The following is a 27,311-nucleotide window of genomic DNA, read 5'->3' on the forward strand; positions in this document are numbered from 1 at the left end:
CAATGTGGAGAGAGATTTTAATTTCTAATCATTTCAGTTGTGCACAGTATACTTTCTGTTTTCAATATCAGGGATACATCCTTAGTATTACTGTTATTTTAGTGATTTTACCGAAGATGTTGTTAATGTGTGTTTGAGACTTCTAAAAGTTAGTGATTTAGGGGTGCCTGGGTGGCACAGCGGTTAAGCGTCTGCCTTCGGCTCAGGGCGTGATCCCGGCGTTCTGGGATCGAGCCCCACATCAGGCTCCTCCGCTATGAGCCTGCTTCTTCCTCTCCCACTCCCCCTGCTTGTGTTCCCTCTCTCGCTGGCTGTCTCTATCTCTGGCAAATAAATAAATAAAATCTTTAAAAAAAAAAAAAAGTGATTTATTTCTTAGATATATTTTTTTTCAAATGGGGAAAAATTAAAATAGATTTGTGTAGTTAAAAAGAACATGATATGCTTATGTATTTTTTTCTGTGTCCTTGATACTCCTTTTTCATGCACGACCTTGAGAACTACTGGAGACTGTCTCTTAGAACGATACTTAGTAGGGGAGTAGGAGGCACAGGCTTCCAGTTATGGAATGAATAAGTCATGGGAATACAGCACAGGGAACATAGTCAGTGGTATTCTAATAGCGTTGTATGGTGGCAGATGAGAGCTACACTCATGGTGAACATTATATATAAAGTTGTTGAATCACTATGTTATATATCTGAAACTAATGTAACATTGTGCATCAACTCTATTTAAATAAAACAAAATAAAAATTAAAAACAAAAAGTACTTAGCCATGTGGTGGTAAAAAGTTCTGCAGATATGGTCTTGTCTAAGCAACTCTTCTTGGAGAACTTCAGGACAGGATACTTAGGTACTTATCTTGGCAGTAGGTCATGATCCCAGCACTCAGGGACTGATAAGGTAAAAATGATAATAGTCCTGATACAATATTAATGTGGAGATTCAAAAGGGTCCTATAAGGATGAAAGATTCGTCTTGGTTTATCTGGAATTTTCCTGGTTTTAAAATAGAAAATCTCACGTCCCAGCCTTGAGGAAACCAGGATGGTTGGCCACCCTACTCCCTACGCTTCTATTTAAAAAATTTTAGGCGGACCTACAGGTCTATGGACAAATGCCCAACTACCCCAAAATAATCCTCAGGGAAGTTGCAACACACTCCCAATGATATGTCTTTGGGCTCTAGTGTCCTTACCTCTAAGATAAGGTGACTGGATTTGATCATCTCTTGGGCCTTGCTAGTCAAAGTGCATCAGCATTACCTGAGAGCTAGTTAGACGTGGGGCATCTCAGACTCCTGAATCAGAATCTCTAGGTGATTGATATTAAACTTTTAGAAGCTCTGCTCCAAGGTCCTTCTAACTTTATTTTTCTATGATTCTATCTCTAGCTATTTGTGCTCAGTGACTTGATCTCTGTCCCAGAGCATTATAACCTCATTAGGAACATGTCAGAGCTAATGAGCAATTTGAATTCAGCATAGATACAAACTTTGCTGCATTTCATGGAGAAAGGATTAATTTGTTGTGCTATTTGCCCCGGAGCAAGCACCCTAAGAGTTGATTTACAAAGCTCCCACAGTCATGATCTTTTGGGGTTGCGTGTTGATGGAGATCTGATATGGCACAAGCACCCTGCTGTCTTCACTTTCAGCTCTTACCTCCCTCCCCCAGCACGAGGCCCCCCCAAGGGCAGGGTGGGAGGCCTCACAGAGCTGCATAAACAAGGCATCCATTCCCCCCTTTGCTAACAACCAAGTGGCTGGAGAGTGATTTCTTTCTGGGAAGGCCCCCTCTATGGTCCAATTTCACTCTAAGTTCTTTGTTTGACATTGGAGACCTTCCGTTTCTATCCCTCACTACCTTATTTAGGTCTGATGTGTACCCATATTTGTGACATTTCCTGTTTTGGAGCTTCCTCTGACTCCAACTGTAACAGTTGGGTTGACAGAGGCGAATGTATATATTTGAAGTTAGTAATAATATTTAATACTTAGGTGAAGACAAATTCCCACTCTCTACAAGGCAGAGTCTAGTTCCTGTTTTGTTAAAACGGCAAGGTGCTTGATCTGTATGAGTGTTGCTTATGTTCTCTCTCTCACTCACCAATTGTAAAACATTTTCTTTCTGTAGGAGCCACAGGTATCTGGATAGTGTTCTTTTCCCAGCTTCTGTTACTGCAAGTCTCATTCTACCGACCCCATCCTTCCTGATAAGACAGGGGTGGTGTTAGTCCTATTGTGTAAGTCAGAACCTCATTTCAGAAAAATATATCCGTGACCATTTTTCTCCAGAGGTCCCATAATGATGACATGCCTCACATAATTCATTGATTTATGGATTCCCCCAAATTTAGATGGATATTTTCTTCTGTATAGGGATACTTACGTGGAACAAAGATAATATTACCAAGAGGTTGTTGTGCGCTCCTTCTATGTGTCCTTTATAAGCTCTTCTCCCTATCTCTTAAATGCTAATGTTGGGGCACCTGGCTGGCTCAGTTGGTAGAGTGTGTGACTCTTTATCTCGGGGTTGTGAGTTCAAGCTCCACAATGGGAGATTACTTGAAAAAATAAATTAAATGCTAGCATTCCTTAGGGCTCTGTGAAGCACTTTCCTTTCTTCTCAAGTCATACTCTTTCCAGGGATCTGGGTTATTTCCCCCAGTTATTTCAGTTAACATGCAGTGATGCTTCCAGATTTTTTTCCTCTAGTCTATACTGTTCTACTGAACTCCAGACCCATTTATCCAATTGCCCTTGGGATCTGCACTGTCCAATATCATAGCCCCTAGCCACATGTGGCTACCAAGCACTTAAAATGTGGCTAGTCCCAATTGAGATGTCTTGTAAGTCTAAATTATACTCCATATTTCTCAGACGCTGTAGGAAAAAATTAAATATCTCAATAACTTGTTTATTTTGATTATGTTGAAAGAATAATATTTTGGATATTTTGGGTTAAATATATTACTAAAATTAATTTCACCTGTTTCGTCTTACTTTTTTAATGTGGCTACTATGAAATTTAAAGTTATAGCTGTGGCTTGCCTTTATGGCTTGCATTATATTCCTACTGAGCAGCAATGCTTTCCACTAGAGTATATAATAGCCATCTCAAAGTCAACTTGTCAAAGCTTAATTTATGTTCTTTATCCATAGACTGTTGCTCTCTGGGTGTTGAGAAATCCTGGATGTTCAGGCGAATGCTTCAGTTATCTAAACCAGAAGCATGGGGTCACCCTTGACTCCTCTTTTACCTTATTTCCCACATATATCACCTACCAAGTCCTGTCCATTTTCTCTCTTAAAATAAAAAGAAAAATCTTTCTTGCGTCTTTCTATTTCTCTCCTTTCCAATTTCCCCTCTCTAGTCCTCTCACCTGTGGGACCACAATGGCCTCTTAGCTGGCTGCCTTGCTGGGACCTCATCCTTGAACTTCGTGAAGGCAGATCTTGTCTCGCCATCCACTCATTCCCTTGCTTGGAACTTTTTTAGGGCTCCCGGTGCCTCCCAAAGAGAGTCCCAGAGTCTTCATGTCTCTCAGGGCCTTCATGACCTGCTCCCTGTTTATAGCTGCAGCCTCATTGCTCAGTGTTCTGCCCTCCCTTCCCTACATCCCGTGCCTCAGCCACGCTCAACTTCTCAGTGCCTTTCAATTCCCTGAACTCAGCATGAAGGTCCTTTTCTCGGGTAAGCTTCCCTGAGTTTCCTGTACAGGTTTTGGTGACTCTGCTGTGTGCTGGCTCTCTATATTTGCTCTACCCGATACTCAAAGCTCCGGTAGAGCCCCATAAATTGTCCATCTCTTGTAGATGATAAGTCGAGCCAGGATAGGGTTTATTTGTTTGTTTATTTGTTTGTTTGACTCAGAGTGCCCAATATCATGCTGAACACACAGTAACTCAATAAAATTAGTGTTTAATAAATGAATATAATTTAAAAAATTGTGGACTCCCCAGATTTTCCCCTCATGTTCTTACTGTCCATTTCTCTGTTGAGACATGTTTGTGAGGAGCTCATGGCACTGCACATTTGTTTAGAAGATCCAAGATTAAGATACTATCCTGACTTTATTTCTAAAATTCCGAGGGACATGTAATACTTAAGAATGTTCTTTCATAATGTCTTCTGGACGTTTGCTTCCTGAGGCTGTCAGTTGACCAGATGATGTGTTCCGATAGCTGACTCCTTCTTCACTCTGCCCCATCCCACCCTTACTGAATTAGCAGTTTGTCAGCATTCACAGTTGTTTTCTTTACCTGGTGGTTTAGATGCATCTAGTTGTGATGGGGAGAATAAGAACTCAACCCTCACCATTACTATCTGGGAATTATCATTATTATTGTCATTATTATTATTATTATTAGTAGTAGTAGTAATATTTCAATTGTCATAGACTTATTCAAATATCAATAAATCAAACCCTGATGTCTCTCTAATTGTTGACTGTATTGAATGTGGGAAAAATTAAAAGTTTATAAGATGTTATAGGTTGGCCAACCAGTCCTTCCAAGTTTATAGGATATACATAAAATAGTCAGGACACATGCATATATTTGAAATTATTTTTCAAAGACTAAAGAATAAAAAAGTAAGTAAGACTAATTTGTGGGTACCAGTTGTAACTCCCCCCCTTCCTAAGGGGTGTTTTTCTGGACAAGTTGCTTCACCTTTATTTTTTGCTTCAGTTCTCATATCAATAAAATGGACATAATGGTATTTAATTCACAAGGTCATTGCCTGGCATATAGTGAGTACTTAATAAATGTCGTCTTTAAAAAGTCTCTATTTTACAGCTGTGATTTACAAAACAACATATAAACATACTACTAATTGAATAAAATACTATAGATTTTATGTTTCTGAGAAACAAATGCCTGGCAAGGGAATTAAGTCAACTCAAATGCGGCTTAATCCAATTCTTGAAAATTAAGGAATACTTTGCAATGGTCACATGACATTGTACCGATCCAGCAAAACCTCCCAGCTAATCTTAGAATCGGGAGTCATTCAGGACAGTCTTTGACTCATTGTGCTCCAATACCTTCTATTTCTTCTTCCTACTTCTGGAAAAGAAAAGGTTAATGTTCTTGTTGATCACCTTGATTCTTAGATCTTGCTTAATATCCTCTCCTGTAGTGCTTGCGTTCAGTTTTTACCTATGTAACTGCTCTTAATGTGTCGTGTTCAAAGTATGAGGCACCCCCTGCCTCTGTGAATGCAAAAGTAAAGAAGAGTTCAAATGGAAATTTTGGCCTAGCTTCTCCTTTAATAATCGCCTAGCTCTCTTTCCTAGGGATAAAGGCATAGCATCACTAATGGTATCTTTTCAGTTCTAAAAAAAAAAAAAAAAAGTGAGGCAGGAAAATTCCAAGAAGTATTATCCTTTCTTGTCACCAGAGGTTATAGAAGTAAAGTAAAAAAAGATCTAAAAGTGGACCCCAGTCTGGGGAATATCAACAATACTACATGGTTATTAAATTTCATGAATAATGAAGGGCCATAGCAGCAAGCCGGTAAATGTTTACAAGCTAGCTCTCTAGAACAGAAAAGCCCTGATTTGTAGCATTTGCCCAATTCCGTGGTGAAAATACTCTCATATGACCTATTCACGGCTACCATCGTGCTGTCACTGAACACATCGGGAAGAGGGGCTGACAGTGAGCTAGTGAGTAGGTGTCAGTCAGCTCCACCACAGCACCAGGTGTGTGTGTGTGTGTGTGTGTGTGTGTGTGTGTGTATAGAAGGGAATACGAGTTTCGTAGTCTAACTCCCTATCTGATGCTTAAAATTGTTTTTCAACATCCCTGAGAAGTAGTTGTTTGCCTTCTGGGGACATAGCTCCAATGGTGAAGTTCACATGTTCTGAGGTGGTCATTCTGGCTGAATTCAACAGATCAAGAGAAGAGATGCAATGTATGAAGGATTATCTTAGGTAGGACATTAGACATCTATTGCTTCTCTTCACGGATTCAGAATAGAACAAGCAAGAAGTATTGTTCTAAGCATGCTGCCAACACTATAGACGCCATCTTTGAGGAGGTGCTGGGTTGATTCCGGGACTTCTCTACAATAAATTATTATTGCTTTAGCCAATTCTGAAAAAAGAAAAACAGAGACAGATAGCTGCAAAGTCACGGGGGAGTGAAGTTGGGGTGTGCCTGTCGGAAACACAAGGATTATTAAATCCCATGGCTTCCTCTCTGCTTAACCGTTCTATTTTGTATGTGTATTTAAGGATTGTTAAAAGTTTGGGGGAGACGACTGAGTGTGGTGGCTTTCTTCCTCTTTTTAGGTGTTTTACTCAGAAGGAGAAATGTTTGTAAGTGTTTCTCAATCCATAAGGGTATATAAAAATTATTGCTACATAGAAAATAGTACTGGATGGTGGCAGGTCAGAGGTAGGATAGTGGTTTTCTGATAAGGACGTGTTATGAGCTCAAGGACTTTTAAAGGGTGCTCAAGCAATGCTGTCCCACACACAGCTGGTGTCTGTGCTCGAAATTCTGATTTCGTCCTCTTTGTGCGGTAGAAGAGGAGAGTGACGGCAGCAAGAACTAATATTCAGGAGATGCGGCACCCTTTGAGGCCAGTTTACTAGGATGTGTCTGGCTTAGGAGATGTGTAATTATAAAGGGTTTATTTCACAATTGTTCTGAATTGAGAGCATTTAGAGCTCAGTGCAATGTTTGTCTTAATACACAGAGATATGGACCCTCAGGAAAAGTAAGCTAATGGTAAACACAAACCAGAGAGTTAATATTTGTTCTCATTGGTATTGTTGATTGCCTAACAAATCCTTTGTGGGCAGTATACATTCAACAGCTCCACACAGTATATGGGCACTAAATTACATAACTGTTTATGCAACTAGTATCTTAAATTGATACTTAGGCTGGGAAGTTTTATCCAGTGATAGTGCTGTATTTCTAAAGGAAAATATCCCTTAATTAAAAACAAGCTTGGTTATTAAAAAAAAAAAAAGAACAAAAATTAGGGCACTCCCTTGAATGGGAAAAAAGAAGGAAAGGCTTGTAGTCTTTTTGTCTTTTTGATTATATACAGAGCTCTTGCTGAGGCAGAGGGAAGGGTTAACATTTAAAATGGACTGGTTGCCTCCTGATTTCTTGCACATAAAGCCATGAGAAGTTCAGGGAGAGACTTCTTCCCCTAGTAATGAAGCTCTCCGCTGCTAGCTGCTAATGGCCCATGCAGACTCCCTTGGCTCCTCCAAATTAGAAAGACTTTTGTGCTCCTTTGCTTCATTAACAGTAAAAAGAGGGAGATTGGTGGCTATTTAGGGCACAGGGAAATTGGTGGCTATTTAGGGCAAGTGAAAATCATAGTCATTATGGTTGGTAAATTCTCTTCATGGTGTTCTTTGAGACTTGATGTTCTTTTGGTGCTTTTCAGAAGAGCCCACCATTGTCACTGCTGGCATTTGGCCTACAAGGAGAGGAGTTGATTTGACTTTGGATTTTTGGCCCCCAGTGATGGTCAACGTAAGGCATCTTGCCTACGGGGTGATGGGTCTTTGACATTTGATTTTCTTTTCAGAATGCACCTTTTCCATTACCAGCTGTAATGAAGACCTATTTGATAACCACCTTCTCTACCTGGACTGAATTACACAAAGTTGGTGCTGTACACGAGGGCCTGTAAAATCGCATCCCACATAAACCTTAGCTGAGATGGTTGGGATGGCTTGATAGGGTCAGGGCAATGCATGAAGAAGGCAGAGGAAAGGATAGTTTAGGACCACAGTGTGCTATGGTGGGTCTCTGGTTGATCAGGCAGCTAGCTTCAGATTGTCGGATGCTGCTTGGGAGGAGAAGGGCATCAGAAGGAAGGTATGATAGGTAGTCCCAGAGACAAACAGAACCGAATGAATGTTAACATTCAGTGGTTTTACAATATTTGAAGAGGGGGTCATGTTTATATGAGCTTTTAGGAACTGGGGCGTATGGTCTGAAAAAATGGCACCTTCAATAATTGAATTCACAATTCATAGAAACTGACCCCAGGAGAAATTGTACCCTAAACATTGATTTATAAATGTGATGCTGATAGAAATTTGAGAAATAATGAAGTCTAGTCAGAATGACCTGGAAGATTCTTGGGGCCACACTGCTGAAATTAAGAAGCATTTCTGGAACTATCTACCCAATTGATTGTATTGTAACATACTGAGGTAATATTTTCATATTTTTGCAGATGGTATGCATGATATCTTAAGAAAAGAGTGACAAACACAGATTGCTAAGGCAATGTAAGTGACAAAATATAGGTTGGAGGAACTAAATGTGAACAGACAGATGGCTTTGAATAAGTAGAAGTCTTCTTTTGGTCTATAATTAAAAAAAAAAAACTGTTTGTAAAAGTGGTATAATTGAAAGCACCTGACTAGGATAAAAGAAATATCAGTTCATAAGGAAACCTTAGCATTTTAAAGTTTAAATTAATTTTTTTTTTTTTTGCCTTCGCATTTTTTTAAACCAGGGCTCACTAGTAGTATAGATTGCTTATATATGTTCAGGAGACGTTTTCTGACCATTATGTATAAGTGTTTAAGTTTTCATGGCAGACATCCTGCTAATATGGGGGTTGGCTGTATCAGGCTCTGATAACTTATGATCAAATTGCTTGTCTTCTTCAATTGATAAGTTCATAAGAAGTCTTCTGACCCTCATGTGGTTTTTCCAGGTAGACTTCTCTGTTGGGGAGAGACATCACCCAACACCGGTTTGGAGTGTATTGGTCCATTTTAACACTTACTCATTCAACAAATATGTATCAAATACCTGCTGTTTGAAAGATAGCCTTATTTCTTACTGTGAATTATTAAATGGGAATTCTGATTTATCTATATGTCTCTCCTGGATTTAGTTCTTGTGATTCATTTTCCAGGGCCCATATGTTTCTGTGAAAACTGAAAGGAGACACTTTCAGAATCTGAAATACTCAGAATCATTCTCTGGAGTTCGAGGACTCTCGCTTTACAAACTGATCAGGGTAGCTACTCTGGCCAACCTGTTGACCTCTTTGGTATTTCTTGGTTCCAACTTTATCTCTTCTTAACACATTAGTTTTACATTTATTTTTTAGAAGAGTATTTTTGAAATGTATAAGTGGGGCCAGATTGTGCTGGAGCATCTCCTGGGACTCTGGAACATGTGGTTTCAGTTGGAGGAAAAGAGAGCCATGAGGACTGCGAATGGATAGGAAATACAAGGAAGAAAATTTACCTTTCTAAAGATTGTCTGAAGATTAAAATGTAAAAATAAACACCATAAATGTAATGGTGGAGATCCCATAACTGGAGGAAGGGACAGGCTGAAATGTGGACGGAACTCCTACAGTGGGTTGGAAGTTGGAACAGATGACCTTCCTGTCCATTCTGACTCTAAGAATACGAGTTTGGGATTGTTCTTTCGTTCTGATGTACATCCTGATACACATGTGAAAAACGTTAAGTATCCCAAGCCCAATCAGAGAAAGTCTTCCACCCCAAGCTTCCTAAAGATTCAGTTAGTGCTGCATTGGGAAATCTGGGAAACGAGTAGGGTTTGTTTTTTTTTACCCCAAATGCCCCCCAAATTTTTCATCCCTTTCATTTTATTAATTAACAAACGAAAAAACCACATGTATTCTTTTTTTTTGCAGTGTCTTTACTTTTTATTTATTTATTATTTTTTTATAATAATATTTTTTATTATATTATGTTAGTCACCATGCAGTACATCCCTGGTTTTTGATGTAAAGTTCAGTGATTCATTAGTTGTGTATAACACCCAGTGCACCATGCAATACGTGCCCTCCTTACTACCCATCACCAGTCTATCCCATTCCCCCACCCCCCTCCCCTCTGAAGCCCTCAGTTTGTTTCTCAGAGTCCATAGTCTCTCATGTTTCATTCCCCCTTCTGATTATACCCCGTTTCTTTATCCCTTTCTTCCCCTACCGATCATCCTAGTTCTTATGTTCCATAGATGAGAGAAATCATATGATAGTTGTCTTTCTCTGCTTGACTTATTTCACTTAGCATTATCTCCTCCAGTGCCGTCCATGATGCAGCAAATGTTGAGAAATCGTTCTTTTTGATAGCTGAGTAATATTCCATTGTATATATGGACCACATCTTCTTTTTTTTTTTTTAATGTTTTTTTATTATGTTAGTCACCATACAGTACATCCCTGGTTTCTGATGTAAAGTTCGATGATTCATTAGTTGCGTATAACACCCAGTGCACCATGCAATACGTGCCCTCCTTACTACCCATCACCAGGACCACATCTTCTTAATCCAGTCATCTGTTGAAGTGCATCTCAGCTCCTTCCACAATTTAGCTATTGTGGACAATGCTGTTATGAACATTGGGGTGCATATGGCCCTTCTCTTCACTACATCTGTATCTTTGGGGTAAATACCTAGTAGCGCAATGGCTGGACCCTATGATCCAGCCATTGCACACGTATTCTTTTAAGAAGTATGTATCAAATACTGCAGTGCCAGGGCCAAGGCTCTGTACCATGGAGGGTTTTGAGTGTGTTTTTAAATGACCAAATATCATGGATAAATTGCTAAACATTAAAATAAATAGTACAGAATGGCAAACCTGGCACATCTGAGGTTTGTTCCTTTTTTTTTTTTTTAAGATTTATTTATTTGAGAGAGAGACAGAGACTGTGTGACTAGGGGGAGGGGCAGAGGGAGAGAATCTCAAGCAGACTCCCTGCTGAGCGCAGAGCCCAGTGTGGGGCTAGATCTCAGGACCCATGAGATCATGATCTGAGCCAAAACCAAGAGTCAGACGCTTACTCAACTGAGCCACCCAGGAGCCCCCTCAGGTTTGTTCTTAAATGAGCTGTGGGTAGATGTTAACCAGGCTTGGTGATGGTTACTGAATACATAGATCATTTCTGAGTTTCACAGTTTTACGTATATGTAAGATACATATTATTTGCCTTCATTTTTTGAAAAAGGAAATGAAAGCTTAAAGAGGGTCAGTAATTCACCCAAATGCCTCCACCTCGGGTGTGCAGATACAGATTCCCAGTTGATGCCCATTTGATCAGAGTGCCCAAGCAGTTCATGCTAAAAACAGTTTCCCTTTTATAAAATGCACTGGATTGTAAATTGGCTTTGGATATGCTCATGCCACACCTCACTTTGAAAACCCAACATCCTCCTTTGTCTCATTTACCTCTACTTTGAGAATTTAATTATCTGCCTGCAGCAAAATGCCACGGTTAAAGATTCTCATGAAAACCAAACCAAAGGGGGAAGGACAGTCATAATGTGTATTGATTTTTTTTTTTTTTACTTTTGCCTTTTATTTTCTGTCCACTTTGACTTTCTTTTAGGATCTTAGCATGTGGCTAAATCTATTTGTTCTAGTGAAGTCTTAAAAATCACTTTCTAGGGTGGGCTGTGTAATTTGTAGAAATTAATAAATTTCCAGTTCTGCCATTGACATTCACATAATGCTTTTGCCATACTCTGCCTCAGTTTCCTCATTTACTAAAATGCACTTCTAGAAATGCTTTCTGTAAACTAGGAAATGGGTGGGCACCAGCTGCCTTAGAGAGAGCTCATCCATGCACTCTTCCTTCTTACAACAAACATGGTTTGAGTGCCCATCATGTGCAGGTCCTGTGCCAACGTGGAGGAGACCAAAATGGACAGAATATCTCTAACTTAAAAGATCTCACAATCTATATTAACACACAAAAAAGCCGACACCAGGTACGGTGGTAGCAGTGAGAGCTGGTCATTATGCAAGCCCACAGGAGAGAGGAGCAAGGTTACCTCTTCATTGTAGGGAAGGCTACCGAAGCTGTTTCTGCCAAGCAGTGGGAGGTGGGCTTCTGAGAATATGGGCACATTAGGTTCTCGGTCATTGCTTCCCGTAAGAATATCTAATAACTATATAATGTTTTCTGATGCTGATAAAATTGGTCTATGGCAAAATTCCAGACATGGACATTACTTTATAAAAATAATAGTATATAGTCCTGGCCTGTGTGAACTCAATGGGATGGCATTTATCAGTGGCCTCAGGTCTGAGTGTTTCTACCTTCAATCCACCAGACCAGTGGAATGCACAAATGATCCAATGACATCTTCCCAACTGGGCTGTTTTGACCCACACAGTGATTGCTAAAAGCTCCATAGACATACAGACAAGATGGCCCAAGACATACGTGGAAAGAATAGAAGATGAATTACCACTGACGGGAGAGGAGTGGATTAGATCCAGAATGGACAAATAACTTACCACCCATTTGGTTTTTTTTGTTTTTTTTTCTTTTTAATTCACCCTAGAGCTACTGCTCCAGTTGTTTCTTATGATTTAACCATAACTGACAGCAGAAATAAGACAACCATTGTCAATTATATACATGACACATTGTCTAACCTTTATGGCTGGATGGCTCTGCTCTTGGATCAAGAGACCTACACACTGCAGTTTGAGACCCCTTGGATCAACAGATCTCTGCAGGTAACCCCAGGAATTCATTCACGGGTATGGTCCATTCCCCAGGGGTTTTTATCTTTCAACCTGTGAAATAGCAGTTTGCAGAAATTTGAATCTTCTGGTGCTGATAAAGAAAACTGCCACAGCATTTTGGCCTGATGAATGTAATCTGAATATAAGATATGGCAGTTATTTTTTATTTTAATTTTTTTAACTTAAAAATTTTAGAATCTGTTTGAATTTTGTCTTGAATAACACAATGGTTCTGCCTGAAATTTTAACTTTATTAATACAATGACAAACACCTTCTAAGCATTCTGTAGAATTATGTGATTAGATTAGGGATTAAGAACCAATTTACCCCTTAGAGAAGTGTTTGTAGCCAGAGAAAATGTCTTAACAAAGCATTTTTACATTGCATACTGCCACCTTGTGGTCAAATATTAACTTGCAAATAAAGGTCTGGAACTTCATTGGGGTTGGTTGAAGGAGTCAAATGGTTAGGGGCGGGGAAGATAGGAATAGCTATGTGGAAAGTGGGTGTATTTTCTGAAAAAAAAAAAAATCCAATGGATTTCCTCAAGCTTCTCCTCTTCCTTTTAATGCATTTCTTACTTCCTTCACATTCTCCTTAAAGTCATGAGAGCGGGTCTTACGTGTGGTATAGTTGAAGGCAGAATCTCCTTTGATCCTCTCGCTACCCTTCTCAGAAAGAAGAGTTCTTTCCTTCCCTCGAGGTTCCCATGAGAACATTTTGGGGAATTTTCCACCAAATAAGGTGAAGGCATCAGAATGATGATTGTAAAGGTGGAGACCCTAGTGTCCATCCTGGCTCGGTACTCCCCTGCTTTGTGGTGTGGGGCAAGTTCCTGAACCTCTGCCTGCCTCAACTTCCTCCTCTGTAAAATGGGGGCAGTAGTAGTGACAATCACAGGGAGTCTTTGAAGGATTGAAAGCCTTGACATGAATAGAACCTGAGCATGTAATGAATGCTCCAGCAATGCTCGCTTTACTATTACAAACGGATGGGTGCGCCTGCTATCATTGCCTGCCTCTTTAAATTATGGGAAAAACTGGAAAAGAATTCTAGATCTGGCTCTGTCTCTCCTAGCTGTTTGACCTGGGACAAGTCAACTCACTTGTCTGGGTTTTCTCCTCTGTTAATTGAGGTTGTTAAACAAGAGAAATCTATGGAGTTTTTCAGTCCTCACGTTCTAGGATTCTGGAGCCCTGGTTATGAATTTATCATGGAGTGGATTTAAGTAAGCCTATTTCCTTCAAGAAGAATAATCTGGGTGTGAACTGCTGTATTTCTAAAGTACTTCATCTGGGTTCTTTGTAGTTCTTTTTCAGGGAAAGCTTCCCTTACTCAATGAGCGTTATTGTATTGTTCTCTCACTTCAAGTACTCAGCAACGTTTGGCAGCTTTGCTCCTGGGAACTACCTCCTGCTGGCGCACACGGTCCTGTGGCCTTACCCTGACATCCTCGTAAGGTGTGGGAGTCAGGTGGGGCGGTCCCTTCCGTCTCTGCCATCACCTGGTCAGGACCAAGGTTGTGACTGGTTCTTCAATACCCAGTTGAGGCAACTCACCTATCTGGGTAAGTATAATTGGATGAGAATTTTGAGGGCACGTAGTCTGAAGCCACTGTTCACTCTTGAATTCCAAATATTTGTGCTATGAAGTGATGAGGACCTGAAGGGGAGAGCTGTGTTTTATGGTTAAGTGGTTGGGCTCTGAAACCAGACTGCCTGGACAGTTGTTCTGAGTTCCTTGCCCCTCTCCATTGGTCAGCTGAGCCTAATCTACCCTTGAGCCCTGTGACTATGAAATTTCAATAGCACTAGAGAGGAGAATATGGTGATTCCCTGGTATTGTTAAGTCTTTGCCAAATGGATTGTTGTACGTTCTATTTGTACTGAATTGTACCATTCAAATTTTTTTTTTTTTAAAGATTTTTTATTTATTTATTCGACAGAGATAGAGACAGCCAGCGAGAGAGGGAACACAAGCAGGGGGAGTGGGAGAGGAAGAAGCAGGCTCATAGTGGAGAAGCCTGACGTGGGGCTCGATCCCGTAACCCCGGGATCACGCCCTGAGCCGAAGGCAGACGCTAAACCACTGTGCCACCCAGGCGCCCCTAAATTTTATTTCTGATTTCATCAACCATAAATGTAACCTAAAATTATAAAAACTGAGAGTGGACAGAGAACCCTGAGACTATTTTTACAGCCAGAGCCAAATGCAGCCATTAAATAAGAGCAAAGAGGTGTCATTAACTCTGACTGTTCACTTGATATATATTCTAGAACAAAATTTTAATTTCGAATTGTTCTCTATTACTTAGCATGCTTGTGAAGAGCCTGTCTTGTCCATTGGTCTGATTTTGTTGATGAACTGCAAACTAACTTAAATGGCCAAGTGAGGCAAGCATGGCAAAGGGACATTTATGGCATAAAGAAAAAAAAATCAAGTCGTGCAGCTACAGATTTTCTTCCCCTTTGTTATCATTATTTATTGAATTAATAGCAAGTTATACACATTTATACACATATATGGTAGAAAGGCACATCTGTGTAAGTATGTATATTTATGTTTACATGTACATCTGTATGTATATAAGAGTATATATATATGATACAGATGCATTTTTCAGTATAAAACATTTTTATTAGGTAGGTAGCCTTTATTAATTGAAATCATTCTTTGTATCAGAATACCCTGGTATCTCCACCTTTAGATAAGAGGAACTGAAAAAGGACCAGGAAATCTCAGAGGGTTGGTTGAATGTTTAATGAACATGGAGACCCTTGTTCCTTAAGACGATTCCCAGTGCTCCAAGTACTGGCCTCTGAGGTCATTTGTGCCCCCTGTATGCTCTGAGTGAATGGGGTAGGTAGGTGGCAAGAGCCACTTCCGTTCTCATTCCTGGGCCGGTACAGTGAGGATACGAGGACTCATGGGGAACGAAGCTTGCATTGCTCCTCGATGGTGGTGCGTCCCAAGCAGCTATGTTGGACCCGGTAGATTTGGTTATAATTTTGGCTATCCTCTGTGTCAAGTTTACAGCATCACTGGGAAGGCTCATAATGCCGTAATGGCAGTAAGGTAGTTGGCGGCGGGGACCCCAACAGGACTCCAAGCCATAGAGTTCTAGCTCTCTGCCCTGCACGCTCCATATTGATTAGTTTGTTACTTTCACGTAATTGGTTTTTTCTGGACCATGTGACTTTATAGGTCTGTGACTGGGATAATTTGCATAGAATACACTTAAATCTAAGAAGAGAACATAAGTCGAGACCTCACAGTCTATGCGGACATATTCCTGAAAAACAACAACAACAACAACAACAACAACGTGGGGAGAGTTGTGTATACAGAAGTTTCATTTTACCGTAGGGAGACTGCTTGACCTGTTTCAAGGCCATTGAATTTCCTGCCAGACTTAAGGGGGGGGGGGCATGGAATGGAGAGACCCTGCTCCTGTTCCTGGCTGGCTTTTCGCTCAGAGTGCTGCCTCACTGACAGTTCGCTGTGTTTCATTAATCTGTTGACCACTTCTAAGCGGACCATCTTTGTTTGTATTGTTTGTTTGCAACCTCTCCACATCCCCCAGGATAGGAAGTTTCAAGCAAAATCACAATTATCTTTGTTTCCTCCATTTGGCTACTTGGTGTGTGTTTGCAGATACCTGACTAATCTTAGACCCAGCTGAGAAGGGGGAAAAAAATCAGAACCCAGGCATTCTAGCTCCTGGCTCTGGATCTCCCCACTAGAGTGTGCTGCCCACTAAATAATCATTGATCACTGACCAAATAGGGTGTGTGTGTGTGGGGGGGTGCTAGGCAGGGTTGTGGGAGAAAACTTCTCGCTGATCCCCAGTGACAAAGAAAAAAATCCTATACATATAATATGTTTTGAGAGTATTCCTCTTCTCTACCAAGGCCAGTTTTGTCTTTGTTTTTGTTTTTGTTTTGGCAAATGTCTTTATGGGATGCAGATTCTTTTGGAAAGCTCATGGCCAGAGCTTAGGGTTTTAATCAGTGGCTGGCTGGCTATTTCACCTGGGGCATGGAATTATAAATGCTCTATGCCTCAGTGGCTTCATCTATACAACGAGGTTAAGAATACCTACTTATCTCGGAATTGTGGTACAAAACACCCAAATATCTTCAAATGTGATTAGCATGCCCTGTTACTTGACTGTACGTTTTGTCGGTAGCTTATTTCTCTAGATTTGTTCTTTCTCCCCCCAGAAGATGAACGATGTCACGTGCCTTGAAGTTAGCGTACACATCATAACCTTTCCGGAAGGGTGTCATTCTATTTTCCTTGACTAGATTTTATAAGATAACCGAGATTCGTGATAACACGACATATATGATATCTGGTTTCCATGATCGAAGTGTAATACCACTTAAGCAATTGTGACCCACAGAATAAGATCACCTCGCTCATTTAAAAATATCTTTTAAGGAGATTGGTTCAGGTTGCCTTTCTAAAGCCCCTGAGAATTTTGCCTGAGAAGCCACTTGCAGCACAGACCACCGCAAAGGACACATGTGCCACAGTGTGTGTTAGGACCCAGGAGGAGCAGCGTTTGATGTGAGAAATGATTATGAGTGGCAGTTCCGAACTCTGACTTCTACGCCACGCTTGGGAATGGGCAAGACTGCAGGACACGTATTCTTTTATATTTTCCGAGTCGAGTCAAATCCAGCAAGCCCATTTTTCCCTTTATGTGATTTCATTAACCGGCAGCTCCTGTCTCTGCCTTCCCCACTGCCTCTTTCCCTGCTGTTTTTTTTTTTTTTTTCTTCCCAGGGATGTTTCAGTTCATGGTTAACTATTTTTATTTTTTAGTTACATTAACGCTATGAAATAATTAGTCAGCTAATTAATCTGGTTTACAAGCTTTGTAGGATTCTTCAGCTGTCAGTCAGGCCCAGGCCTGAGGCCTACATCTAGTCTCAGCTCTCTTGCCCATGTGATTCCCGTTGCCATGGCTACTGGCTACATCTGCTGACACCCCACTCTCTATTTATTGCTTAATTAAGAATTTCACGCTCAGCCCTTATCTGCCTCTAAGAACAAGCGCACACTGTTAAGAAATTCCAAATTTAGGCCCAGGCACAAGGAAAGCCTTTCTTGCAGGCTTGGCTGGATGGAGCCTCTCTAACGATCTTCTCGGCATCCCAGCCGCCACCCTTCAATCAAAAATCATTAAATGGGGCAGAGATAATGAGCATGTAGCATATCAAAAGAAGGATGTTTGCTTGGTCCAAAGGAGGAAAAGCTGCTAGGCCCCATGCGCAGCTCCACTTCAAAGGGAGATGAGACCCCCTCATCACTGGGGCCTGATAAAGCCTCATTTGTTCTGGGCTTGACTTATGAAAAAGGTCTGGTGTGTCAGGGTCCCGTCTCACAGACGCAGGATCCCCCCACCTCTTGCCTCCACCTCCACCGGCCCCCTCCCTGGCCTTCCGCACGCACGCTCGTGTGTCAGCACTCGGGCAGCTGGGTCCCCCAAAGCATCAGGCGGAGCGTATAATCACTGACTCTCCACTCACAATGGCCACTTGTAGGGGGGTGGCCGGGAGGAGGTCTTCATCACAATAGGAACACAATTATTGCAGCTGCTAGGGAGGGCTCTGCTCCTTCCTGTAGGAAGATAATAGGACTTGCCCAAAACAGGAGGAGAAGGTTGGGGGGAGGTGACGGGGGTTGATAGGGGTGGAGGAAACAATCTTGAGTTGATTATTCATATTCTGACTCTTGGAAGCCCGACGCGGAGCCAGTGGGGTTCCAGCAGCTGCCCGTGCACAGTCCTCTCCTAATAATTGTACATTCTGTCAGGGGTCAACTTACTTTTGACCCCGTCCTTTTATATCGGGAAAAGGCTCTTGAGGGCAAACTGTTGGGTTGTGGCAGGGTGCATTAAACACCCACAGCCCCTTCCCCTTGCGTTCTCCTTCACCCAACCAGCAGCCGGTGATAAATTCATGTCAGATGCCGAGCCATTCACGGCTGCCCTCCCGGGTTCACACAGCCCGGCTCGCGCAGCGGAGAGCGGCCGCGCCGGGATATTGTGCGAGGCGGCAGCTGAGCGAGCGCCTGCGAGGCGCAGAGGCTGCGGCCTACCACCTTCTTCTCATCTGCCCGGGAAACAAGGCCTGTCTAGCCAGGCCGGCCAGTGCCTGTCTCCAAATGGCCCCCTCGCCAAGATAAAAGCAGGCTGTTTGGCAAGAAGCCGGGGCCGTTTTCCAGGAGGGCAAGAGGGCCGTAGATGGAAAGACAGATGGACTTCTTTGTCTGCACCCGTTGCCCTGAAGAAGTCAAGTCACGTCACACAGAAGGCCCAGAAAAGAGGCTGCTAACCTGCGGGGTCCTGAAAATAAGGAGTGCTTTCCTGAGTTTGCGGCCAGGAGCTCCTGGGGTACTTGCCTGGGTTTCTCTCTCCCCAGAGCGCTCAGGGCACAGGGAGGGAGCAGGCTGCTGCCTGCGGCCTTCTGCTGTTCAGCGGGTCCAGAAGACCCCTCAGCGCCTCGGGAAGGAGCTCTGTTAGCATCTGTGGAGGAGAGAGGACTCAACCCGCCGCCCCGAGCACTTTGCGAGGGTGGCCTAAGCAGAGCAGAATCATAATCCTTCGAAACTCTGCCGCCATTCCCATGCTGAGGCCCTCTAAGGCAATCCATAGCATTCTAGTTAATAAATTAATTTACATTCTTATAGAAAACTCGTTCCCCAAAGATCCCCAGGGATTTTTGCCAGCAATATACAGGATTGACTTTGGGGAACTGCACTAACCTTTATGGCAAACAGAGAGAATGGAAAAGGAAGGCATTTTGCCTCTTGGTTATGAGCAACTTCTCTCCCACAAGGAAAAGGAAGAAAATAAAGGAGAAAAGGAAAGGAAGAAGGAAAACTTAGAAGTCAGGATCAAATATTTTTCCTAGGAAGCACTCCGCTTAAGGAGCTAATTCGTAGCAATGCCGATGGCTGACCCTAGTTCACGCAGGGCATAGGGGTATAATCAGCATTCAAACTCAGCCTTTCTGACTCTAGTTCAGTGCTTTTTCTAGTAGACTGGTGTTTGGGTTTTTTTTTTTTTTAATCCAGACTTATGTATATACCCTTGTAAACCAGTTCTTCTTCCTTCTATGTATAGGAAAAACTTGGGCTTATTGAAGGCTCTATGCTTCCTAAGCTTTAGATATTTAAATACCAACTTTACCCTTTGTCACACTCTGTGTCTCCTGTTCTGTCATTTACCTAAGATTTTTCTTCAGTCAATTCCCACACCATCCTATTTTTAAAACCTAACCTCTTTTTAAGTAATAATATCCATAAAATCAGGGGTTTAATGAACTAGTTGCTTTTTCTAAAATACATTAGCATCCATACCTACGAAAATAAAACATTAGTGCCACGAACATCATCACCTCGCAATTTACATATTGGGAATATAATGTGGTCTGCAAGGTTTTGGTATAATTGATGAAAAGTAAGAAGTGTGAGCCCAGGGATCTCTTTTTTATCTGGGTCTCTTTCCTCAGTTGCTAAGAACATCTGCTCTTGAGAACAAACCACATTCTTTTTTGTTTGGTTGGTTTTTGTTTTTTGTTTTTACCCAGGGATATTTGTTTGTTTGTTTATTTATTTATTTATTTATAGTATGTTCAGTTAGCCACGGTACAGCACATCATTAGTTTTTGATGTAGTGTTCAATGATTCATTAGTTACATATAACATCATCACACGTGCCCTCCTTAATGCCCATCACCCACCCCATCTCCCAACCCCCTAACCCTCTGAAACCCTCAGTTTTATTTCCTGGAGTCCAGAGTCTCTCATGGTTCATCTCCCTCTCTGATTTCTCCCCCTTCAGATTTCCCTCCCTTCCCCTATAGCACTTCCTCAGTGCTATTCCTTATGTTCCACATATGAGTGAAACCATATGATAAATACCTTTCTCTGCTTGTCTTATTTGATTTAGCATAATCCCCTCCAGTTCCATCCACGTCGATGTGAATGGTGGGTATTCATCCTTTCTGATGGCTGAGTAATATTTCATTAACAAACCACATTTTTGAAAGAAGTTGTAAAATTCCTCAATTCGGGGCTTTTTAGATGTGCCTCATGGGCAAACAGCTGGAATGCTTGTTCTCAGGCTGCTCCCTTGGACGTTCTGGTTCTGTCGATCTGCACAAATGCCCCATTTTTCACAGGAATTGCAAGTGTGGCAAACATCCTTGACTTAAAATAACAATCGTTATTATTTTCTGAGTTAATTAAGAAGGTTTAATTGAACTAACTCTCAGGACTGAAGTTCACGTAGTCCCTTGTAGACCGAAGTTAATGACAGTCCCATCTGTCAGTCCCTTGAAGAAGTTCTTGTATTCTTACACCTCAAAAAACATGTATACCCTTCCATGAACGAATGTTAGTGGGGATCATGGAAGACTCAAAGGTGATCACAGGATTTTCATGTAATGTGTCTGTGAAGGACTTTGAAAGGTCCTGTGCTATGAGGGCCAAGCTGGTTCTGTGGCTGTCCCTGTGAAGGTGGCCTCAGACAGAAGTGTGGTCCTGTGAATCAAGCTTTAGCTGCCCAGGGACCAGCTGGCAAGTACTTCTCAATGGCTAAGGGAACAAGGCTAATTTCTGGGGAGTGAGGTCAAGTTCACTAAACACGGAGGAAGAGACAGAGCAGGAGTCTACAGGTGTGTGAGACAGATCTGAGAGAAGAGGTAGACGGAGAAGATAGGGCAAGCTAAGCTGCAATGCAGAGAGAGAGGACCAAAGCCAACAGCTGGCTTATGAGGACAGAGCTGGAGCCTGGGTCCGGTGCAGACAGAGACCGAGAGAGAAGGCGCGTCAGGGAGAGAATGGGTGAAATCTGCAGACACTGATTGTGGTCACTGTTGCTGATTCTCTCCATGTGTAGCCAATGGCTGACTCACACCATGTAAATGTGAATTGAATGAGAGATCCAAATATGCGCTAAACCTCAATGGTGAAGTGCGAATGGGAATATGGATGAAGAATGAAATAGGAAAGGAGTCAAGGCCCATGAAGATGCCACCTGTTTTTTCTTTTTATATAGATAGGTACTTAATTCTCCCTTCAAAATTGCAAAAGAGAATGGGACCTACTCAAGGAGAGAATTAATTTTTCTCTTCCCTAGTGCCCTAGAGCAGACAAAACTTGCCGGGCAACATACGAAATTCTGGAAGACACTAGTATCATATTTGGCTGGGTAACTCTCTTTCCTCCTTCTTGGCACATTTCTTGCTTTCTCCCAGATCTCTGTGTTTATAGCAACCTTACATCACATAGCATCCACCAGAATAATTTGACTGTAATTGACCCAAAGGCTTCTTTTCTTTTTGAGGACCAACCAGATATTCTTACAACCTGGGAAGGATCAACTGCAATGAGGCTCCATTTATAAACAAAGTAGATTAACCACTCTCATATTACAAATACACACTCAGAAATCATAAGCACTGAGAAGACATATGTATAATATCACAGCTTGTGTAAGGCTTTTAAACCCTTCCTGAGTCAATACCTTTATTCTCAAATGATTTTCATCCTTCTTTGTGTTTGTCCAAATTGGAAACGACGTGTAACTTTTACACTGTCTTTTATAGAGTCAGAGCACTTAGCAACTTTAGCAGATCTGGTTAAGTTGCTTCCAACTCTGAATACTAAGGCTCATCATGATTAGGTACAGCTGTAAAAAAGAGTAAAAAGAATAGAAGCATATTTCTTGGGTTTTGTTGACTGCTGCTATAATAATAATAATAATAATAATAATAATAATAATAATAATAATAATACATGCCATAATAACAGTATAGGAAATGACTAGTATTTCTGTGCCAAGCACTGTGCTAAGCATGTTATAGGGATTATCTCATCTTTTCTTCCCAATGACGCTATGAGGTAGATAGGACGACTATTTCCATTTTTCACAGGAAGGGAGATTCAGACATGATGAAGAACTTGTGGGTTGCCCACATCAAGGAAATGGAAGACCCAGGATTCAAAGCCAGGCTGTTGGACTTCATTCAGCAGCCACACTCTTCCCCATGACTCTCTATGGCTCCACTCTCAGGGTGTGGAAATGGTATTTGGGAAGAATAACCCTCTGACCTCAGAACCAGCCTGCAGAGGGCCATGTACAAGTGGTGGTGAAGGAAATCAGACTTGTTCAGTCTTTCTTACTTTTGGTAACTTTCTCCATTTCGTGGGATACCGAAACTACTCCTTTTCTCAGATTGAATGATATTCTCACACTCGCTTTAGTAAAAGGAGCAATAGCTTTTCAATGTATGCTTTGGGGAAGAGGCTTTCCAGGAACTGGGACACATCTGTGCATGTGTAGAGGCTGAACGAGATCAGTGGCCATGCAGTTCAGAAGCCATCAGCGTAGAGCCGCAGACGTGATAGCGCCCTCACCAGGAAGCCTTGGCTTACCAAGGATGGGGCCTGGGTTAAGGGACTTCTGAACGGAAGGACAAGTGGAACAGTCTGTCATGGGCATTAGATGTGCTGGGGGTTACTCTTTTCCATCTCTGGGTTCATCATCACCATGATGGCTACAATGCATGATGCATTATAAAACGACTACAGTGGTTTTGAAAAAGACTTTTTCATGTGTAACTTTACTTTTTTTACTCTCTTTACTCCAGTGGCTGTGTCTTAAGGAAGAGGGCACAGATGTAGTGCCTCTTGGTAGCTGCTTTTAACAAGGATGATTTAAACAAAATCTTTAAATGAACTAATAACCCTTTCCAAATGATTCCTGGAATTTTTTCTAATTTGCCTTCTTTGGAGTTTGATTCTATTACAATATTTAATTCCTTCCTCATAGGGAAGAGTGCTCCATTGTTACGGCCTTATGCATGTTTTTACATGTCAACTTGTCCATGTTCTCTTTTGCTTTTCTTTCCAGTTGAGCCGATTATATTATTTTGCCTTTTGGCTCCTTTAAAAAGGTTATTTCCTGCCTCTATTTGCTCAATTGGTTGAAATAGCCAGTTAAGTACTGGGTATTCAGAGTAGAGCCCTATAAATTTAGGATTTCTAGATTAGTTCATGAATTGTAAGTGTCTACATGTCCAGCAATGTCTGGTGTTCTAAGGTACATGAGAAAATTCCCTCCCTCCAAGATTTAGAGACAGAGCTCGTGACTGATGCAATGTGAAGTTTACCACAGTTGATGCTTTATAAATATTTGCTAAATTGAGAGCAAGCTTGGGATAAATATCACCAAAATCAGTATGAGCACAAGTGGGTAAATTAGACATTATAGAAAAAGAGAGAGATGAAATGCTGGGCTGGTGGTGTTATATTTATTTATTTACTTAAGGTAGAAAGTGGGTAAAACATGCAACAGGATAGAGAAATAATATAAGCGAAGCCTTAGTAGTAGTGATAAAGTAGAGTACACAGAGAACATGTTGGTCATTGTGCCTGGTCTCAAAATACGTGCAGTGTAAGGAGAAAGTCACTTTTTACAATGGGAAAAAATTATATGAGAGTAATTATCAAAATCAGAATAAAAGGGGAGTTCTCATCTTGGATCCCTTTGAGGATTATTATTATTATTATTACAAATAATATTATTACAAATATTATTATAAATAAAAATATTACAAATAATAATATTGGTAATATTTTGAAGCTTATACTTTGTAATTAGAAAAAAAATGGTCTTTAGTCTACTCCATCTTGTGATGGAGGTAAAGGTTTAGGGTTCCATGGAAAGGCAAATGGAGAGCGTGAGTTTGACCTAGTCCTCAAGGCTACAGCCTTAGACAGCATTGGGCCCTCCAGTGGTGGGAGGTGTTGGCTCACATGACATCTGATAAGGCAGAAAGGTAATTAACCAATAAGAGACAAGGTGTTACTGAAAAGTGGAGTTGGCGCACCTGATTACTAATTAATCAGGCGTGAGAGCACCTTGTAGATGCATTCACTATTTAATTATAGCAGCCTCTCTTGGCAAAGGAGCATATGTTCCCAGCTTAATCTACTGGTTTATACTGACATCAAATTGTCATTATCAGAAAGAATCAGGCCTTTTGATTATTTCCTCTAATTTATTGAACACTTAAAATTAATGAACCCCAGGCCTTTTAAATGTGCTCAGTTGGTTTGGAAGATGGAGGAGAAAGGGGCGGGGGGTGGAAAAAAGCCTTCATTAAAAGGACAATTTGTTTGGATAAAGGTAAAGCAAATACATTTCATGGGCGATCTGAACTCTATTGAAAAACACATGAATTCTAAAAGGTAAGCCTTCAAAATGTGGAGAGGAAATAGGATAAGAGGTGTACCCTGCTGACTAACGTTGGCCTCCCAAGAACATATGGCTAAAGGGTCCTCTTCCCCAATTATTTATGTGCCAATTCTCTTGGAGACCTCACTGCACTTAAGTTTAATCAAATAAAAGAAATCAAAATTAAATGTTGGAAATCAATTGGTAGACTAACAAGGACTTCATTTTTTTTTTTTTTGAAAATTTAGTTAGGTTGGGAGGAATTTAGCATAAAGCCGTCTTTATCACATATGAATATCTTCTGTATTAAGGTGCTCTTTGCATCACATCCAAGTTGTGGCTTTTTGCATTCAGTTTCAGGTGAAGGCAACATTCAAGTGACTCTCCAGGTGAAGGAGGGTGTGCCCCCAACTATTTCAGGTGAGTATTAACCCACCCACCAAATAGAAGTGCCTGGTACAGCAGAATGTCGTCCAATAATAGTTCTATAATTTGCTTCCATCAAATTGTTTATAAGCAGGTAAGCATCAGCCCGAATGCTATCATCCCTAACGATTCCCTATTGTGTCACCCCGATAGCGGAAATATGTGTCTGCATTTCAAAGAAAGATATAAGAAGGGCGCATTTCAAAACATTGGAACGTAAGAATTAAAACATGTAAATAAGCACATTTCATAAATTATGGACCATATGTGCACACAGGAGTCCAGATCTGCAGATGGGCCATTAGGCCTCTACCAAATGGAAAGAAAAATTCAGGGTATCTCCAAAGTTTAATTGTTCCCAGTAATCTCAGGACATCAGGGTAAACAAACCCTTCCCCAAAGTCAGATGGTTCTGTGAAATCTCTCTAACTCATAAAAGCCAAATTCTCAAGGACTAAAAGACTCCTAGGCACCTTCTAATGCATTTCATTGTTTGTTTTTGTTTATCCTGAGCCAGTTTAACTATGCATTTGCATCAGGGACAAATCTTTTCAAAGGCCAAATTTTCCTTTGATTTCCAGTGGCATTTTTGTGTTATGTCAGAGCAGAGCCCATGCTAATCAGAAAATGATCTAACTGCTCCATTTAAATTAATAAATAAATGAAGAAAAGGTACTAGACTAAAACTATAAACTAGATGTACTGGTGGCTACTACTCCATGCTTATTGGACTGGGAAGAACGTGGTTCTTTGTTTTTATAAATGTTTCTGGGCTATCGTAGCATTTTGTTCTTTATGTCCCCTGTCCTTTATCCCTCCTTTCCTTCAGGTGGCTCATGATGCATTATTTATTGAGGACCTCTTGTGCAAGATGCAGGAGGATACAATGATGAGCAATGATGTTTGACTCCTTGGGGTCTTATGGTCATATGGGGATGTCAATTAAATGACTAACTAAATAATCAATGAATAAATCTCTTTTAAAATAACTGTTACCAAGAAAAGTATCTTGCAGTTCTCTCTTCTCTGACAGTTCTGTGTTCAAATTTCCAATTGGTTGGGTCAGTCGCCATTTGTAGAAAACATATCTGTTGGGGGTAGTTCTCCTGCCAGGTCCCCTCAGAGGATACTGGACTATTTATGGGTGGCCATTTCTCATTCAACCAGCTATATAGTCAAGGTGCCATACCACTCAGGACTTAGTAGGAAGATTTTTGTATTAAGGACTCTTTGGAAGGAGACTGTGGGTGGCCAGCCTCCCGGGCTTCTTAGCAGGGGTCAGTTTAAATGGAAGATGCTTTACTTGGCCTATCAATTACAGCATGCTAAATAAATAGAAAGCTTCATAGAGTTATAGGATATTAATAAGGGAAAGAGCCTCACAGACTATCCTATCCAATTGCTGCATTTTACAAGTGAGGGAACAGAAGCCTAGAGATTAAATAGTTTACTTAGTCACACCTAGTCAGTGGTTGAACTTGGATGAGAACTCAAGTTACCCAACTCAGTCCAGTGTTCATTCTGCTATACCATATAAACTCTAAGATGTTTAAAGTACCTTTTTGGGCATATATTAATTTATGACTTAGATTAAAATTAATTGTATATAGTTAGTTTTCCTAGCCGATATAATTTGCAACAGAAAACAACCCTAAACACAGGGAGTTACAGAATTTGTACATTACCATTCATCAGAAAGAAATTTCAAATACTAATATACTTCAGAGACGTTCCCTGATTCCCATACTGTGGGGTATATGTGCTAATGTCAAACTTGAAATGTGAGTGTGTATTTTGCTTAATGAAAGTTTCTATGAAAAATAGTAAAATATTACAGTATCAAAAATTCTTTGACAAAACAGCAATGGAATGATTAATGGAGTTCTATCTATATGTTAACCCACTCAGAAATTCAATATGAGTATATAATGCAGATGAGACATTTTGGGTTAGGGTGTTCTGCTGCAGAGCGTCTCCTAGTTGACTCACTTGAAGGCTTATTCTGAGTGTACAAGATTGTGCTGGACACTGTGGAGAAATTGTGGACAGGAAACTCCAGAACCAGGAGAAATTAGGGGTATATATGGGCCACTGTTGAGGAGAGGCAGA

At 41.0% G+C, this 27,311-nt stretch overlaps 1 protein-coding gene across 32 annotated transcripts in view; it reads left to right on the forward strand.

Moving 5' to 3' along the window:
* PKHD1 (PKHD1 ciliary IPT domain containing fibrocystin/polyductin) overlaps positions 1 to 27,311 on the forward strand; it is a 513,811-nt gene that overhangs the window by 215,292 nt on the left and 271,208 nt on the right. For all 32 annotated transcript variants that reach the window (XR_015722268.1, XR_015722269.1, XR_015722271.1 and 29 more), the window contains 3 exons: positions 12,333 to 12,510; positions 13,892 to 14,087; positions 25,131 to 25,196. Coding sequence is in view for 23 of the 32 variants with exons in the window: in XM_087857019.1 (XP_087713145.1) it covers positions 12,333 to 12,510; positions 13,892 to 14,087; positions 25,131 to 25,196 (440 nt within the window). In the remaining 9 variants the exon portion in view is untranslated. The remainder of the gene's footprint in view (positions 1 to 12,332; positions 12,511 to 13,891; positions 14,088 to 25,130; positions 25,197 to 27,311) is intronic.

Source organism: Ursus americanus, chromosome 29 (assembly GCF_024610735.1).
Source record: "Ursus americanus isolate L20-20 chromosome 29, mUrsAme1.1.p, whole genome shotgun sequence".
Taxonomy (NCBI): domain Eukaryota; kingdom Metazoa; phylum Chordata; class Mammalia; order Carnivora; family Ursidae; genus Ursus; species Ursus americanus.